The following is a 17,506-nucleotide window of genomic DNA, read 5'->3' as shown; positions in this document are numbered from 1 at the left end:
AAAGGGGAAAGGATCAGACCCTGCAGTATGGGGACGTGGGATTTATTCATGGATGGCTGGCAACGCAGGGGACCAGAGGGAGGGTTCATCTAGTAACACTGACCCATAGGGGAGCCTGGGAGCTACAGGCCCAATCCAGGGAAGACCAAGATAGCTCAGGGATTCCAGACCACACAAAATCCCCAACTCTCTCCCTCAGGAGATCCCCCTGGCCTAGGTTAGCTCCCAGGCCACCCTGTTCCTCCAGCACCCAAGGGGATGAGATGGTGGGGGCAGGTTCTGGTCAGATCTAGGAGCTTGGGAGCTTGACAAAGCTGCTTGTCTTGGGAATGCTGTTGCTTCTCTTGATTACAGAAAGTGATCTCAGTGCTCTCTCTCCTTAGGGTCCCCCAGGTCCCCGAGGACGCCCTGGACCCCCGGTACGTTTCCTCCGTGGTACTCAGCGGGCACTGTAACCCTTATAGGGCTGGGCAGTGAGGACCTCGGCCTTCTTAGGGCTGATAGTCACTCATCGGACCCAGCTCTGGACTGGCAGGAGCAGGGTTCCCCGAGGAGCAGTTTAATGCCCCCCCAATCCCAATAGTACTTACTCCTTGCCTCCCTTACCTTCCTGGGTCATCTGCTCACACTTCACTGCCTCACACATGAGTTCCAGCCACTCCATCTTCCTGATGACTCCCTGAAGACTCTCTGTCCATAGTCTGAAGTCTCCAACCTGCATCCCACTCACCACTTCATGGGTTAATCCAGCCCAACCCAAAGTAGGACAGAGAAATGAGCATTGGGCTCCTGGGAAAAGACTAGGTTTTGGCTTTCCAGGGTGTTCAGAGCCAGTCACGTGATGATTTGGGCTCCACCAAAACCAATCAGAGGCCACCCTTCTGTCTCCTCAAGTCTGTTGGTAGTGGTGGGGGTGAGGGTGCTTATTAAGTGCTTTCTATGTGCAGAGTATTGTGCTGAGCATTAGGTAAATATGAGATAATCAGATTAGACACATATAGGGCTCACAAGCTAATCAATCAATCGTATTTATTGAGCGCTTACTGTGTGCAGAGCACTGTACTAAGCGCTTGGGAAGTACAAGTTGTCAACATATGGATACAGTCCCTACCCAACAGTGGGCTCACAGTCTAGAAGATAAGAAAGTCAGGTAGCTTAATTCCATGTTATAGATGAGAAAATTGAGACCCAGAGAAGTTGTGACTTACTCAAAGTCACACAGCTGGCCATTGACAAAGCTGGGAGAAGCAGCATGGCTCAGTGGAAAGAGCACGGGCTTTGGAGTCAGAGGCCATGGGTTCAAATCCCGGCTTCACCAACTGTCAGCTGTGTGACTTTGGGCAAGTCACTTAACTTCTCTGTGCCTCAGTTACCTCATCTGTAAAATAGGGATTAAAACTGCGAGCCCCTGTGGGATGACCTGATCACCTTGTAACCTCCCCAGTGCTTAGAATAGTGCTTTGCACTTAGTAAGCACTGAACAAATACCATCATTGTTATTATTATTATTATTAGAGCCCAGAGGGGTTCCTGCCTCCCAGTCCTATGCTCTTTCTACTGACTCCTACAACTGATCTTATTTAATTCCCAGAATAGCAGCTCTGGCTTCATTCCCAGGAATAAGGAGCTGAACTTGCTTTTTTGAGGATAATTCCAGAAAGCATTGCTCTCCCACTCTTCCCTTCTAGGTCCACCCCACCCTGAACTCTAAAGAGAATAGGCCCTTAGCTATGGTGTCAGGAAAGGAAGCAGTTCATAGTCTAGCACCCCCTCTTCCCCTTGGGTCCCTGGGGATGGGAAACGGGTAGAGCAGTGGGAGACTAGGGTGGTGGAGAGTTGGGGGTGGTGTGGAGCTGATGGGGAGCTGGGGTTGACTTTCAGTTCTTTTTCTTTTCCAGGGCCCTCCAGGGATTCCTGTTCCATTTGTAAGTTGTTTGTAAACTTGCTGTGTATTACTGTAGTGTCTGGCTCCCTCACGAGATTGTAAGCTCTGTGAGGGCAGAGATCATGCTATCTCATGGCTATCTCTGCTCTTGTAGTCTCCCAAGCACTTAGGACAGTGCTCTGCACAAAATCAGTACTGAATAAGTCCACTGATAGGTTGATGGATCGATTAAGAAGACCTGAGCCCTAGCCTCCATAAGATTCCAGTCACCCGATGCAGTTACTTTCATTCTCTCTCCAACAGCAACAAGATGACCTCGGGACAGCTTTCCAGACATGGCTAGACTCCTCAAACGGTGGCGTGCTCAGGACAGAGGTAACACTGGCTTTGGGGAGCAGAGGGTTCATGGAGACAGCCTATAGAGCAAGGACACTAAAGATCTTCATTCATTTATTCAAAGAATTTACTAAGTGCTTACTGTGTGCAAAGCACTGTACTAAGCCCTTGGGAGAGTATAATATAACAATAAACAGACACACCCCCTGCCCAGAACAAGACCAAAGAGGCATGGTCTCTTAATTAATTTTTTTACTGTGATATTTAAGTGTTTACTGTGAGCCAACCAGAGTGCTAAAGCACTGAGGTAGAGACAATTCAAGCAGGTCAAACACAGCCCCTGTCCCACATGGCACTCGCAGGCTAAGGGAGAAGGAGAAAAGGATTTCAATCTTCATTTTCCAGTTGAGAAAAGCATAAAGTCAAGTAGCTTGCCTGAGTTCACAAATCAGGCAAGTGGTGGAGCCAAAATTAGAATAATTAGAATTAGAAAATTAGGCTCCTGACTTCCAGTCCTGTGCTCTGTTCTCCAGACCATGTTTCACCGTCAGAAGCCACCCCCAGAAGCCACCTTCTAGACTTGGGGCCCCAACGCTAGGTCAGGCCAGCCTGTGTCCCCAAGACTCCTCCAGAAGCAGCATGACCTAGTGGGCAGAGCACGGGCCTGGGACTCAGAGGACCTGGGTTCAAATCCCAGCTCCTCCATTTGCCTGCTAGGTGACTGTGGGCAAGTCACTTAACTTCTCTGGACCTCAATTACTTCATCTGTAAAATAGGGATAAAGAACCCGTTCTCCCTTCCTGTTAGACTGTGAGCCCTGTGTGAAATAGGGATTATGGCTGATCTGCTTAAATTGTATCTACCCCAGTGCCTAGTGTGGTGCTTGGCAGATAGTAAGCTCTTAACAAATACCACTGTTATCATTATTATTATTATCATTACCATTAGTATTGGTGGGGAAGGTACCCTGAGATCCCATCAAGTCCAACCTCTTATCTCCCAGGTGGACTGGTACCCGGCAGCATTCCGGGCCACTGGGACTTCATCCTATGTACAGAGATCTCCAGAGAAGGCAATTCCAGTCTCCTCCAGTATTTTATCCCAGTTCTAGGAACCCTTCCTGTCATCTACCCTAAATCCCTCATGCTTCAGCTTTTAGTTCTGCCCTTGGAGGTAGTGCTGAGTAGCTGATTTCCCCCTTGAAAAAAGAAGCCTATGAGTCTCCGTTCCTATAGCTTTTTCTCCTGAACCGAACGTCCCAGCCCTTTGGCCAAGTCCATGGCTGGAGGGATAGGAGAGGAGGAGAAATAGGAGGACATGGTGGGAAGCTGCCCTGGGAAATGGGAGTGAGAAGCCAGTGAGGTCCCAGGTCGGTAAAGTTGAGGAGTCACCGATCTGCCAGACCTGTCCTTGCCAGATGTTCTCAGACCAAAGGACAGCACTCTTGGCTCAGCTGGGGAGCTGATGCTGGGGCCTTCCTGTCCTGCACAGCTGCATGGCATGCGAGAAGCAGCATGGCGCAGTGGAAAGAGCCCGGGCTTTGTAGTCAGAGGTCATGGGTTCAAATCCCAGCTCTGCCAATTGCCAGCTGTGTGACTTTGGGCAAGTCACTTAACTTCTCTGTACCTCAGTTACCTCATCTGAAGACTGTGAGCCTCCCGTGGGACAACCTGATCACCTTGTAACCTCCCCAGCACTTACAGCACCTATATATATGTTTGTACAGATTTATTACTCTATTTATTTTACTTGTACATATTTACTATTCTATTTTATTTTGTTAATATGTTTTGTTTTGTTGTCTGTCTCCCCCTTCTAGACTGTGAGCCCACTGTTGGGTAGAGAAGCAGTGTGGTTCAGTGGAAAGAGCACGGGCTTTGGAGTCAGAGGTCATGGGTTCAAATCCTGGCTCTGCCAATTGCCAGCTGTGTGACTTTGAGCAAGTCACTTAACTTCTCTGTGCCTCAGTTACCTCATCTGTAAAATGGGGATTAAGACTGTGAGCCCCCTGTGGGACAACCTGATCACCTTGTAACTGCCCTAGCACTTAGAACAGTGTTTTGCACATAGTAAGCGCTTAATAAAAGCCATTATTATTATTATTAGGGACCATCTCTATATGTTGCCAACTTGTACTTCCCAAGCACTTAGTACAGTGCTCTGCACACCGTAAGTGCTCAATAAATATGATTGAATGAATGAATGCTTTGCACATAGTAAGTGCCTAATAAATGCTATCATTATGATTATGGCTGCATGACTGCCCAGCAGGGGCTTTTCCTTCAGCATTTGGAGACTTGTTCTCCCTATTGAGCCAGGGGTAGAAATAAGGCCCAGAGTGAGTGAGTGCCCCCCTCAAAAAGGGCCATAGAGAGAGGCTGCAGAGATATCATTTGAACTCAATCAATCATATTTATTGAGCAATTACTGTGTGCAGAGCACCGTACTAAGCCTTTGGGAGAATACAATGTAACAGAGTTGGTAGACCTGTTCCATGCCCACAATGAGCTAGCAGTCTAGAGGGGAAGACAGGTATTAATCTAAATAAATAAATTATGGAGATGTGCATAAATTTGGTGGGGGCTGAATAAAGGGTGCGTATCTGAATAAGGGGTACAAATACAAATACAAAGGTGATAAAGAAGGGAGTGGGAGAAGAGGAAGTGAGGGCCTAGTCGGGGAAGGCCTCTTGGAGGAGAGTTGCCTTCAATAAGGCTTTGAAGGTGAGGAGAGTAATTGTCTGTCAACTACGAAGAGGAAGGGTGCTCCAGGCCAGAGCCAGGATGTGGACGAGAGGTTGGCGGTGAGATAGACGAGAGTGAGCTACAGTGAGTAAGTTGGCTTTAGAGAAGCAAAGTGTGTGGGCTGGGTTGTAATAGGAAATCAGGGAAGCATAAGGAGGGGGCAAGGTGATTGAGTGCTTTAAAGTCGATAATAATGAATTTCTGTTTGATGTGAAGGTGGATGAGAAGCTATTGGAGGTTCTTGAAGAGTGGAGAAACATGAACTGAAACTTTTTGTAGAAAAATGATCTGGGCAGCCGAATGAAGAGTGGACTGAACTGGGGAGAGATAGGAGGCAGGGAGGTTGGCAAGAAGACTGATGCAGTAGTCAAGGTGGGTTAGGATACGTGTTTTGATTAACAAGGTAGCAGTTTGGATGAAGAGGAAAGGATGGATTTTAGCAATTCTGTGAAGGTAGAATGAAGAGGATTTGGTGACCAATCAAATATGTTGACTGAATGAGAGAGATGAGTTGAGGATAATACCAAGATTACAGGCTTGTGAGTCAGGGAGGGTGGTAGTGCTTTCTAGAGTGACAGGAAAGTCAGGGAAAAGACCAAGTATGGGTGGGAAGAGAAGGAGTTCTGTTTAGGATGTGTTAAGTTTGAGGTGTCAGTGGGGCTTCCAAGTAGAGATGTCTTGAAGCCAGGAGGAAATGAGTGAAAGCAAAGAAGGAGAGAGATCTGGGATGGGGATGTAGATTTGGGAATCATCCATATAGTAGTTGAAGCCATGGGGGCAAACAGTAATAATAATAATAATAATGGTATTTGTTAAGCACTTTCTATGTGCAAGGCACTGTTCTAAGCGCTGGGGTAGATGCAATGTAATCAGGTTGTCCCAATTGGGGCTCACAATCTTAATCCCCATTTTACAGATGAGGTAACTGAGGCACAGAAAAGTTAAGTGACTTGCCCAAAGTCACACAGCTGACAAGCGGCGGAGTCTGGATTAGAACCCACAACCTCTGACTCGCAAGTCTTTGCACAAATTAATTGTTCCTTCATTCAATCGTATTTATTGAGTGCTTCTCTGTGCAGAGCACTGTACTAAGCGCTTGGGAAGTACAAATCAGCAACATATAGAGACGGCCCCTACCCAATAACGGGCTCACAGTATAGAAGGGGGAGACAGACAACAAAACAAAACAAGCAGACAGGTGTCAATACCATCAGAATAAATAGAATTATAACTATATACACATCATTAATAAAATAGAGTAATAAATATGTACAAATATATACAATGGGGAGGGGAGGAGGAGCAGAGGAAAAGCGGGGGGCTCAGTCTGGGAAGGCCTCCAATGAGTTCTCTGGGAGGGTGGGTGTAAATGGAGAATAGAGAGGGGCTCAGAACTGAGCCTTGAGGGACTCCCACAGTTAGGGGGTGGGAGGCAGAAGAGGAACCCACAAAAGAGCCTGACAATGAGTGATTAGAGAGATAGAGGGAGAGCCAGGAGAGGACAGTGTCAGTGAAGCCAAGGATGGATAATGTTTCCAGGAGAAGGGGGTAGTCGACAGTGTCGAGGGCAGCTGAGAGGATGAGGAAGATTAGGATGGAGAAGAGGCCATTGGGTTTGTCAAGAAGGAGATCATTGGTGACCTTTAAGAGGGCGGTTTCTGTGGAAAATCCCACCACCTCCTCGGAATAGCCCTTCTGCCAGTTTCCTCTACAGGAGGGGGGTCTTGTCAGGGCTCAGGAAGCCAACAGCTCCTGTGACTCGCTTGGTTTATTTCTGGGGCTCTCGTTGCTGGCTGGATGTCTGTGGCCCTCCCTTGCTGCCTATTCCCTTTCCTCACCCACCCCATCTGATCTCTTTCCCGCCTATGGTCTGCCCGGAACCTGCCACCCCCTTGTCTGCTGATGGCCTCCACCCGACTCCTCCCCTCCTCCTGCCACGGAAACTGACAGCAGACGCAAATAGGCCACACACCAAATTCCAAGCCTGCAGCATTAGTGGAAAACCAGCAGAAAAGAAGTGGTCAAGTCGGTCCTCCGCAGCTGCCCAGGTCCCCTCCCACTGCTGCCAATCCAGTCCTTCGTTGGCTTCCTTGACCATCCTGGAGGTGTGAGAGTTGCATTCACATGCTCCTGGATCTGTTGTGTTTTGGGAAACCCTAGACCCACCTGGTAGGAACCTTCTGCTGAGAGGAAAGAGTTTTGAGACTGTGCCAGAGGTCTTTACTGAAAATCCTGAGAAAATCCTGCTGAGAAGCAGCATGGCCCAGTAGATAGAGTGCAGGCCTAGGAGTCAGAGGACCTAATAAAAATAATAATAATCACTGAGGTATCTGTTAAGGACTTACTATGTGCCAGGCACTGTTCTAAGTACTGGAGTGGATACAAGAAAGTTGGGTTGGACACAGTCCCTGACCCACACGGGGCTTGCAGTGTTAATCCCCATTTTACAAATGGGGTAACAAAGGCTCAGAGAAGCAAAATGACTTTCCCAAGGTCACACAGCAGAAAAGTGGTGGAGTCCAAATTAGAACCCAAGACATTCTCAATTCCAGGCCCATGCTCTATCCACTAGGTCACACTGCTTCCCCAACTTGGGTTAGGACCTGGGTTCTAATCCCAGCTCTGTCACTTGTCTGCTTTGTGATCTTGGACAAGGTCTCCGTCACCTGATCTGTAAAATACGGATTAAGATTGTGAGCCCCATGTGGGACATGGACTGTGTCCAGCCTGACTAGCTTCTATCTACCCCAGCACTTGGTAGAGTGCTTGGTACATAGTGAGAACTTAACAAAAACCATTAAAAAAAAAATCCTGACATGCCCTGGGCTCTTTGCTCTTGAGATGTTCTCCACAATGCACTGGTCCTTCCAGGGCCTCCTACCAGGGTTGTGATGTCACTCTAGTCTGGTGGCCTTGCTGGGAGGAGGAGCGGACAAGAGTCAAGCCCACCTCCAAACCCAACCCTCCTCCCCAGATTTACTTCTGCACTCTTCCCTTCCTCCAGGGCTCTTCCCATTCTGATCTGCTGGTGTTGGACCAGGGAGGGGAGATCTTTAAGACCCTACACTACCTCAACAACCTCATCCAGAGCATCAAGAAGCCGCTGGGCACTAAGGAGAACCCTGCTCGCATCTGTCGGGACCTCATGAACTGTGAGCAGAAGATGGCTGACGGTAAGGAGCCAGCCGAGTCCTTGAGCCCCCAGGATTTCCTGCTATCCATCCGAATCTGGGCCCTTAGGGTCCATCTGCATCCTTCCATTTCCCTTCCACTGCTCCCCACTGCTCCTCACATCCCTGCAGCCAAACAGGAGAGAGTAGGAGGCATGGAGGCAGGGGCTTGGACCCAATGACCGCTCGAGGAGCCTTTTTGGTCAGAGAATTTGAGGAGAGACTCCCTGGGGCCTGTAGCCTAAGAAGAGTCACTCAGTGATTCCTCCCTGAAGTCTTCCCTCCCCCATCTCCCACCCAGTTGTTCAGTGGCCCCAGTATTCCTTGTTTGTTCTTACTCCTCACCTCACTATAAACCCCACCCTGGATCAAGGCTCCTGAATCATTCTGGAGTTGGTAGCCAACATCAGCCATACAAGCTGGGGGAAGTCTCTGCCCCTTGAAGATTGCCCGGCTTCTCCCAGCCTCTACCCACCATAGCTTCCCCCTCTTCAGCTCTGGGCCAGAGGGGAAATCGTTGGCCCAGGAGGACACATCCAGTACATTTGAAAGGGACCAAGTTCCAGTACCCTCCTCTGACATTGCCCCCGGTCCCCTCCCCACAGGCAAATACTGGATCGACCCCAACCTTGGCTGTTCTTCAGACACCATCAAAGTGACCTGTAACTTCACCAAAGGGGGTCAGACCTGTCTAAAACCCATCACTGCCTCAAAGGTACAGAGTTGGGTGGAGAGAGGAAGAGGTGGGGGGAGGGAAGGGGATGGGGGGGTCCTAGAGCCAGCCACCTGGACTAAGACCAGCACAGTTCTGAGTGAAAGCAATCGATCAATCAATGATTGAGCACTGATTGAGTGAGCCAGAGCACCCTACTAAGGGCTTGGGAATGTACTATACAACAGAATTGTTAGATATGTTCTCTGCCTATAAGGAGTTTACAGCCTAGAGTGAAAATAATCATCAATTAAATTTATTGAGCATTTACTGTGTGCAGAGCACTGTACTAAGCGCTTGGGAGAGTACAGTACAACAGGATTGGTAGACACATTCTCTGCCCCCCAATGAGTTGGACACACTGAGGTGAGAGAGAGCTTAACCCAGCTGTGAGAGATCTCAGGTCTCTCACACTCCATCAGGATATGACTACACCAGGGGTATTTGGCTTCTAGCATGGTGCTAGGGGAAAGCCCAAATTATGCAATAGTGACAGTGGTGGTGATAGTTGAAGGAGGAACAGGAGCAAGGGCACAAGCCAACTGCTGAGCTCTGCTTCAGCCCCACTTCATTTCCAGAAAGTCAGTCACCATCCCCCAAAAACTCCATCCAGGGTCCTGGCATTACAGGAATATTTCCAGCTTTAAGGCATGGGGAGTCCCACCCAGTTTCTCCCCATTCACCTGGCCACAAGAGCTCAGGGGCCCAAAAGAATGGGAATCAGGGATAACCAGCCGAGACCTTTCATCGTCACCGGACCTGTCAGGAGAGGTCAGATGACGGCCTGGCTACTAGAATCCCTGTCCCCACGCTCACCTTCCTCACCCCAAATCCACCCCCACACAGGTGGATTTTGCCATCGGCCGTGTCCAGATGAACTTCCTGCACCTCCTGAGCTCCGAAGTGGTCCAGCACCTGACCATCCACTGCCTCAATGTGGCCGTGTGGCAGGAGGGACGAGGCCGGCCGCCCAGCAAAAAGTCTGTGCGCTTCCGGGCCTGGAATGGCCAGGTCTTTGAAGCTGGGGGCCAGTTCCGGCCAGAGGTCTCTGTGGATGACTGCAAGGTCAGAGCTCCCACCTGCCCACCCGCCTTTGGTGATAAATAATCTTGCCTCTCTCTTCGCTTTTTTTACTCTCCAGGAGCCTGATGGGGGACAGTAAGGTTGGGTACAAAGCTAGTTGGATTGGGAGAAATTTGAACTGGTTGTAAAAGCTTGCTGCAGTCCCTGCCCTCCAACTCCCTCCACCTAAAGCAGAAATAATTCCTTTCAAAAGCTTCTGTGCCCACACCCACGACGATCTCTCTGAAGTGCAAGGCCCTGAGTATGGTCATTTTGTCTCCGACTGTGGCACTGGGACATGCCACAAACTGTGTGGCTGCCATCCTGTCTTCTCCTCTCCTCCCCTGCCCTGGTCCCCAGCTCCCTCCCTCCGAGCTGGCTGAGCAGACTACACATCTTCCCTTTGCAACTCCATCTCCTGCCCCCTCAACTGTGCGTGCATTCTTGCTGTACCAGGACAAGCCACCCCCTGTCCCACCCCTCTGTCCTCTTTTTAATCGCTTCTCAACACCTGCTGCTTCCCCGGCTGGCACCCACAGAGGGTCGAGTCCTTCCTCTACCTGTATCTGGGAGTGTCCACCCTCCCGCTCTCGGGCTTGGATCCCAACTGGATGGCTAGACTAATAATAATAATTGTATTTGTTAAATGCTTACTATGTGCCAAGTACTGTTCTGAGCACTAGAGTAGATACAAGGTGATCAGGTTGGTCACAGTCCCTGTCCTACATAAAGCTGAGGTAACTGAGGAACAGAGAAGTGAAGTGACTTGTCCAAGGTCACACAGGACTGAGCGCTCCCACCCTGAATTTTTTGAGCTAAAAAAGAAGCTTCTGATCTGTCCATTGCGAGTGTACAAAATATGTGAGAGGGCAGCTTGTTGTTCACTCTCTCCTCACCCCCACTGCCTTGTCCTGGGCAAGCTGGATTGACCCTTTCTGTGCCATCCGTCCCCAGGTTCAGGACGGACGCTGGCACCTAACCCGCTTCACGTTCCGGACACAGGACCCCCAGCAACTGCCAATCGTCGGCATCTACAACCTGCCTCCCACCCCCCCGGGGAAGCAGTACCGCCTGGAAGTCGGGTCTGTGTGCTTCCTCTGAACTCTGACCTCCGGGCCCCGCCGGACATCCTCGGAGCCAAGCCGGAGGACGGTAGCAGGGGGCCAGGTGGGAGGGTGCCTCCCACCCTCACCCCGGAGGCAGGCAGGGTGAAGGCCCACAGCCTCCAAGCTGGGTCGAGTCTCAGCCGCCCTCTAAGAGACCCTGCAGGTGGCTGAAGAGTATAGGGGCGAAGGGGTGGAGGATGGCGGGGGAAGGAGATCGTGGAGGTCGCAGCTGCTCCCGGAGTAGACCTCAGGAGTCTAGGGAACAAAGGGTCACAGGCCAGCATGCCTTAGAGAGGCCCGTACCTGTCCGGCTACCAAAGAAACATCCTGCGAGAGAAGAGAGAGAAACCTAGAGAGAGGGAGAGAGAGAGACCACCCAGAAATGTGTTTGACCCCCCAACTCCCACTTCCTCACTTACTAAAATGTGTCTGCTTCAATCAGTCCACTCCAAGAAGATCTCATCTTCCCACCCTCTTCCTCCCCGCCTCACCAGTTCCTTGCTAGCTGGAGGGAGGGGGTTGGCGGGGGTGTATGAAAAGACCCCATCACCTCCTTAGGCAGCTGTAGAGAGTATGCTGTACAATGTCTCTCTCTGCTCATGGACAGGAAGCTTGTGATGTGCAATATTAGAGAAACGAAACAGGAAAAAAGTATATATATATAGTATATATATTATTTAAATATGAAGGAAATTAATAACCAAAGCCTCTTTCCTTGGGCTAACAGGGGACTGGAAAGAGGAAAGAGATTGAAGAGAGCAGAATCAAAAGGAGCCAGTCATGGGGATGGCGGGGAGGTGTAGCCAAGCTGAGAGTTCCGAATGACTCCAGGACCCAACCAGGATGGGTCACTACCTCCCACTGGGACAATCCCGGGTGCTGAAAAGTCATGCAGTTTTGTACATGCTTCCTTTGGGGGAAAAAAAATCCCTATTTAAGGTTCGAAAGGTGCTATCTGTCTTGCCACAGACTCTGAAGGAACCATCGGATATGGAAGGAATCTCCCCCAAACAAGAATAGTTGGGGATTGTAGTGTTTTCGTGGCCCTCGTGCTCTTTGCCTAACCTACAAGAGGATAAGAAACACTCGAAGTAAAGCTATGCCTTTTAAGTGTACACAAGAAGTATTCGAAAGATCAATTTCTCCTCTGGGTTGGGGATGTCACCATTTGACAGCCTCTAGGCAGGCTTAGTCCAGATCAGGGGTAGCGGGGGCAAGGGTGGAGGGAGAGTCAGCCCCTTTGACCTGTCCAGAGGGAGAATATTCTGGGGGGGGGGGGGGGGGGGCTTTTGATTTCTCTGGCTTCTTTAGAAAATTCTCCTTCAGAAGCCCGGTGAGATTCACGGGGGTCGGCTGGTGCTGGGGGTCAGGGAGGGGTCACATGGGGGCTTTGAGCTCTGAATTACTACCATGATGAGTGTGCAGAGACTCCCACCTACTCTGGGTGACCCCAGAGTGCTCAGAGATCCTGATCACCTAGAGCTCCCCCTCCCCACAACTTCCCTGAGGGGAACACCCCTGAATCCCCCGCAGCCAACTGATCTTGGAGCTTTTGTCCATTGGACGTGTGTGTTTGTTTTTTATCGTTGTTGTTCAGTTGTGTAGAAATCTGAAGTTGCTAGTCTCTATGTGTAAATTTGGAACTTTTAAAAAAACAAAGGAGATAATTATGATAATCTTTGAAGTCTATATAAGGATAATATTATTAATGTTAGTCAAGCTGTACTATATTGGAAACTGCTTCCAGGCCCTTTTTTTTCTTTTTTTTTCTAGTTTTCATGTTTTGACTACGAATTTCTTTTTTGTAGAAGGGAAAATATATGTGAAAGTCTATATTTGTGTATTCTTTTGAAAATTGTCTCTCTTTGGGAGTTAAATTCGCAAACTTTTTTTTTTTTGGAATACCTCACTCTCTGACTCCCCACGACTCACGACTCCTCCCCAGATACCTCGTCCTGACCATCCTGTGCCCGTGTCCTGCCCCAACCCCTCTCCCCCCACCAGGCATCTCATCCTCCAGGACCAGAGTGCCTTGTTGTAGCAGAGACTGTAGCTAGAAAGGGCCTGCCTTCCCCTCCCCAATCCTCCTCCACCTTCCCCCCCCCCCACCCCCCAACCATCCCAGCCCCCTCCTCTGTCCTGCAGCTCTTTCTCTTGCCTTTGATTGTTCTCTTAGACCAGGTCTGGGGAGCTGGTTCCCATTGTTCACGTTAAACTTTTTTTTTTGGTCTTTAAATAAATATTTAAAACTGAGGCAATGAACCTGGGTGTTTGTGGCTGTTTGCTTCTTCCGGAAGGTAAAGGAGGAGTTTGGGCTCTTAGAGGTAAATGTCACCCTAAAAGGATTGGGACCCCCTGAGGGCCAGGACCCTGTCTAAGTCCCAATTGTGAATTGTTTCCCAAGAGATGGATCCAGTACTTGGATGAAAGGGTGGAGAGGAAAGGACAGAAGTAGCATGGTTTAATGGATAGAGCACAAGCCTGGGAGTCAGAAGTTCCTGGATCCTGACTTTGCCACATGTCTGCTGTGACCTTGACTTCTCCTTGCCTCAGTTGCCTCATCTATAAAATAAGGCTAAGACTGTGAACTCCATGTGGGACAGGGACTGTGTCCAACCTGATTAACTTGTATCTGCCCCAGTGCTTAGAACAGTGCTTGGCAAGTAGCAAGTGCTTAACAAATACCATAATCCCAGAAATATAGAAGGGAGGGATCAGAATGTCATTTATTTTAGCATCCATCTCCCCCTCTACATTGTAAGCTCCTCTCTCGTACTCTCCCAAGCTCTTAGTAAAGTGCTCAGCACAGAGTAAGTGTTCAATACGTATGGTTGGTTGATTGATTGATTGATGATCGAACAGAACCAAAATTCACCAGGATAATCAGAAGCGTTGGAGTTAGCCGGAGCTATAGGAACAACCAGAGTTAGAGGGAGTTAATCAGGCCCAGCTCTGTGGACCGTCAGACTGTCGGCCAGGAAGGTTGATGCTTTGGCAAAGATGAGTGGAAAGGGATGTTTTCATTTGAAATCAGATGTGGGATTGCTCAAACCAGACTCCTACCCTCCAGGGCCCCAGAGGTCTCTAGACCCAGGACCCCGCCCACCTCACTCACCCTCCACCCCCACCCTCAGGGAAGGGGTTGATGGCCCGGGGGGGTCTCCAGTCTTGAATGACACAATAGAACAAGCAGCCCAGGAACAGCCCCCGGAGCGTCACGGCCCTAGCACGGCCTCTCAGTCAATCAATCAATTGATCGGTCACCCAGGAACTGATCATGGAGCAGGCCCAGGTGTGAGCTCTATCCTCAAACACCATCAATTCCAACCCCATTCAATCCCTGTCACGGGCTCACAGCTCCGGCCTCACCCAGGGTCAGGGGCAGACTGCTCCCCAACACAATGACCAATGACTAATGAGAGGAAGTAGTGGCCTAGTGGCCTAGTGGATGATAGAGCACAGGCCAGTGAGAAGGACCCGGGTTCTAATCCCAGCTCTGCCACTCATCTGCTGTGTGGCCTTACTTCTCCTTGCTTCAGTTCCCTCATCTGTAAAATGGGGATTAAGACAGTGAACCCCATGAGGGACATGGACTGTGTCCAACCTGATTAGCTCTTATCTACCCCAGTGCATAGTACAGTGCCTGGCATGCAGTAAGCACTAACAAATACCAAAAATAAAAAAGAAGGTGCTTGGCTCCTAGGGGTGACCCCACAACCTCTTCAACAGAGATCTCTCTTTAAGCAACCTTTTCTGTTTAAGTAATTCTTCCTCTTTGGCCAAAATGTCAGTACACCTTCCTGTTAGACAACCAGCCACCACAACCCTTTGTATTCCTTTCTATCACCTCAGAGCTCCCAGTACTTTCTAGGTCTGATCTCATTCTCAATCCATGCCCCATAAAAGGTGGGTGACCAAAGGAACAGGGAGGTTGGGCGACTTGCAGTGGGTCACACAGCAAGTAGGAGGACAAGTCCAGAAAGAATGACACACTTTATAATAATAATAATAATGGCATTTATTAAGCACTTGCTATGTGCAAAGCACTGTTCTAAGCGCTGGGGAGGTTACAAGGTGATCAGGTTGCCCCACAGGGGGCTCACAGTCTTAATCGCCATTTTACAGATGAGGGAACTGAGGCCCAGAGAAGTTAAGTGACTTGCCCAAAGTCACACAGCTGACAATTGGGGGAGCTGGGATTTGAACCCGTGATCTCTGACTCCAAAGCCCGGGCTCTTTCCATTGAGCCACGCTGCTTCTCCAACTTTAGAGTTGTGACAGTTTGAGAGGCACCCTGTTTTCTAAACAGGGACTTTTTCAGGGTACCAGTGTAACAGCATGGTTTAGTGGAAACAGCATGGGCTTGGGAATCAGAGGTCAAGGGCTCTAATCCCAGCTCTGCCACATGTCTGCTGTGTGACCTTAGGCAAGTCACTTAACCTCTCTGAGCCTCAGTTACCTCATCTGTAAAATGGGGATTAAGACTGTGAGCCCCATGCGGGACAACTTGATCACCTTGTATCACCCCCCAGCACTTAGAACAGTGCTTTGCACATAGTAAGCGCTTAACAAAGGCCATTATTATTATTATTATCATTATCCCCTGACTGCCAGCCACCTCAGGGTTCAGTCCTCAAGAGCTGTGGTGGAGTCCACCACATTTCCAGCCTGGAAGTTACTAGAGAGGAACTGAGGGAAGGAACTAACTGGGCAGAGAAAGGAGGGACTTTAGAGAGCATTTGGTGACAGGAACTGAGTCCTGGGGCTAATGCTGGGGGAGGGAAGGGGTGGGAGAGAGCAAGGATGTGGGGAGGTTGTGACTCTCCCTCTGGGGCCAGAAAGAGCTGGGTGGGTACAACACACTGAACTCCTTGTCACAGACTGAACTCCTTGTCTGACTTCACACAGACTGAACTCCTTGTCTTCCCTCCCAAACCTTGTCCTCTCCCTGACATTCCCATCTCTGTTGATGGCACTACCATCCTTCCCGTCTCACAAGCCCGCAACCTTGGTGTCATCCTCGACTCCGCTCTCTCATTCACCCCTCACATCCAAGCCGTCATCAAAACCTGCCGATCTCAGCTCCGCAACATTGCCAAGATCCGCCCTTTCCTCTCCATCCATACCGCTACCCTGCTCATTCAAGCTCTTATCCTATCCCGTCTGGACTACTGCATCAGCCTTCTCTCTGATCTCCCATCCTCGTGTCTCTCTCCACTTCAATCCATACTTCATGCTGCTGCCCGGATTATCTTTGTCCAGAAACACTCTGGGCACATTACTCCCCTCCTCAAAAATCTCCAGTGGCTACCAATCAATCTGCGCATCAGGCAGAAACTCCTCACCCTGGGCTTCAAGGCTGTCCATCACCTCGCCCCCTCCTACCTCACCTCCCTACTCTCCTTCTACAGCCCAGCCCGCACCCTCCGCTCCTCCGCCGCCAATCTCCTCACCGTACCTCGCTCTCGCCTGTCCCGCCATCGACCCCCGGCCCACGTCATGCCCCGGGCCTGGAATGGCCTCCCTCTGCCCATTCGTCAAGCTAGCTCTCTTCCTCCCTTCAAGGCCCTGCTGAGAGCTCACCTCCTCCAGGAGGCCTTCCCAGACTGAGCCCCTTCTTTCCTCTCCCCCTCGTCCCCCCTCCATCCCCCCATCTTACCTCCTTCCCTTCCCCACAGCACCTGTATATATGTATATATGTTTGTACATATCTATTACTCTATTTATTTATTTATTTATTTTACTTGTACATATCTAGTCTATTTATTTTATTTTGTTAGTATGTTTGGTTTTGTTCTCTGTCTCCCCCCTTTTAGACTGTGAGCCCACTGTTGGGTAGGGACTGTCTCTATATGTTGCCAGTTTGTACTTCCCAAGTGCTTAGTACAGTGCTCTGCACATAGTAAGCGCTCAATAAATACGATTGATGATGATGATGATGATGAACTCACACAAGGTCGTGAAGCCTGTGAAATGGACTCCAACACTGAAAAATAGATAGCTGTTCTCTTCCTTTCATTATTCCCATGACCCTCTTTCCCTGAAGTTAACACCGAGGTGGCTGTCATTTCAATCCACAGTAATCACCACCGGCCAGGTCACCCACCAATCCTTATCTGCACCCTCTGGCTCCCAGCTGTCTGCCTCAAGGGGTAGGAACCTCACTGAGACCTGGGCTGTTTCAACCAATCAGTGGTACTTATTGAGCACTTACAGCATGCCGACCAGTGTACCGAAAGCTTGGGAGAACAAAATGCAATTAGATATGATTTCTGCTCACAAGGAGCTTACAGTCTTGAGGGGGAGACAGACTTTGAAATAACTACAGATAGGGGAAATGGGGGGGAATCCAGATATTAATCTGGATTAATCTAGATTAATCAGATATCAATCTAGAGAAGCAGCGTGGCTAAGTGGAAAGAGCATGGGCTTTGGAGTCAGTGGTCAGGTGTTTAAATCCCGGCTCCGAATTGTCAGCTGTGTGACTTTGG

General features: G+C 49.6%; 1 protein-coding gene across 1 annotated transcript in view; it reads left to right on the top strand.

The window, feature by feature from the left end:
- The window catches only part of COL27A1 (collagen type XXVII alpha 1 chain), a 222,490-nt gene extending 210,221 nt beyond the window's left edge, over positions 1-12,269 (top strand). Inside the window, exons 55-62 of the mRNA XM_038745686.1 lie at positions 384-419; positions 1,899-1,925; positions 2,189-2,260; positions 7,970-8,138; positions 8,741-8,850; positions 9,694-9,912; positions 10,864-10,991; positions 11,743-12,269. Coding sequence (XP_038601614.1) covers positions 384-419; positions 1,899-1,925; positions 2,189-2,260; positions 7,970-8,138; positions 8,741-8,850; positions 9,694-9,912; positions 10,864-10,991; positions 11,743-11,818 — 837 coding nt within the window. The 3' untranslated portion in view covers positions 11,819-12,269. The remainder of the gene's footprint in view (positions 1-383; positions 420-1,898; positions 1,926-2,188; positions 2,261-7,969; positions 8,139-8,740; positions 8,851-9,693; positions 9,913-10,863; positions 10,992-11,742) is intronic.
- The last annotated feature ends 5,237 nt before the right edge of the window (positions 12,270-17,506 follow it).

The sequence above is a fragment of the Tachyglossus aculeatus genome, chromosome 4 (genome assembly GCF_015852505.1).
Source record: "Tachyglossus aculeatus isolate mTacAcu1 chromosome 4, mTacAcu1.pri, whole genome shotgun sequence".
In the NCBI taxonomy this organism is placed as follows: Eukaryota; Metazoa; Chordata; class Mammalia; order Monotremata; family Tachyglossidae; genus Tachyglossus; species Tachyglossus aculeatus.
This window is presented reverse-complemented; position numbering and strand designations above follow the sequence as displayed.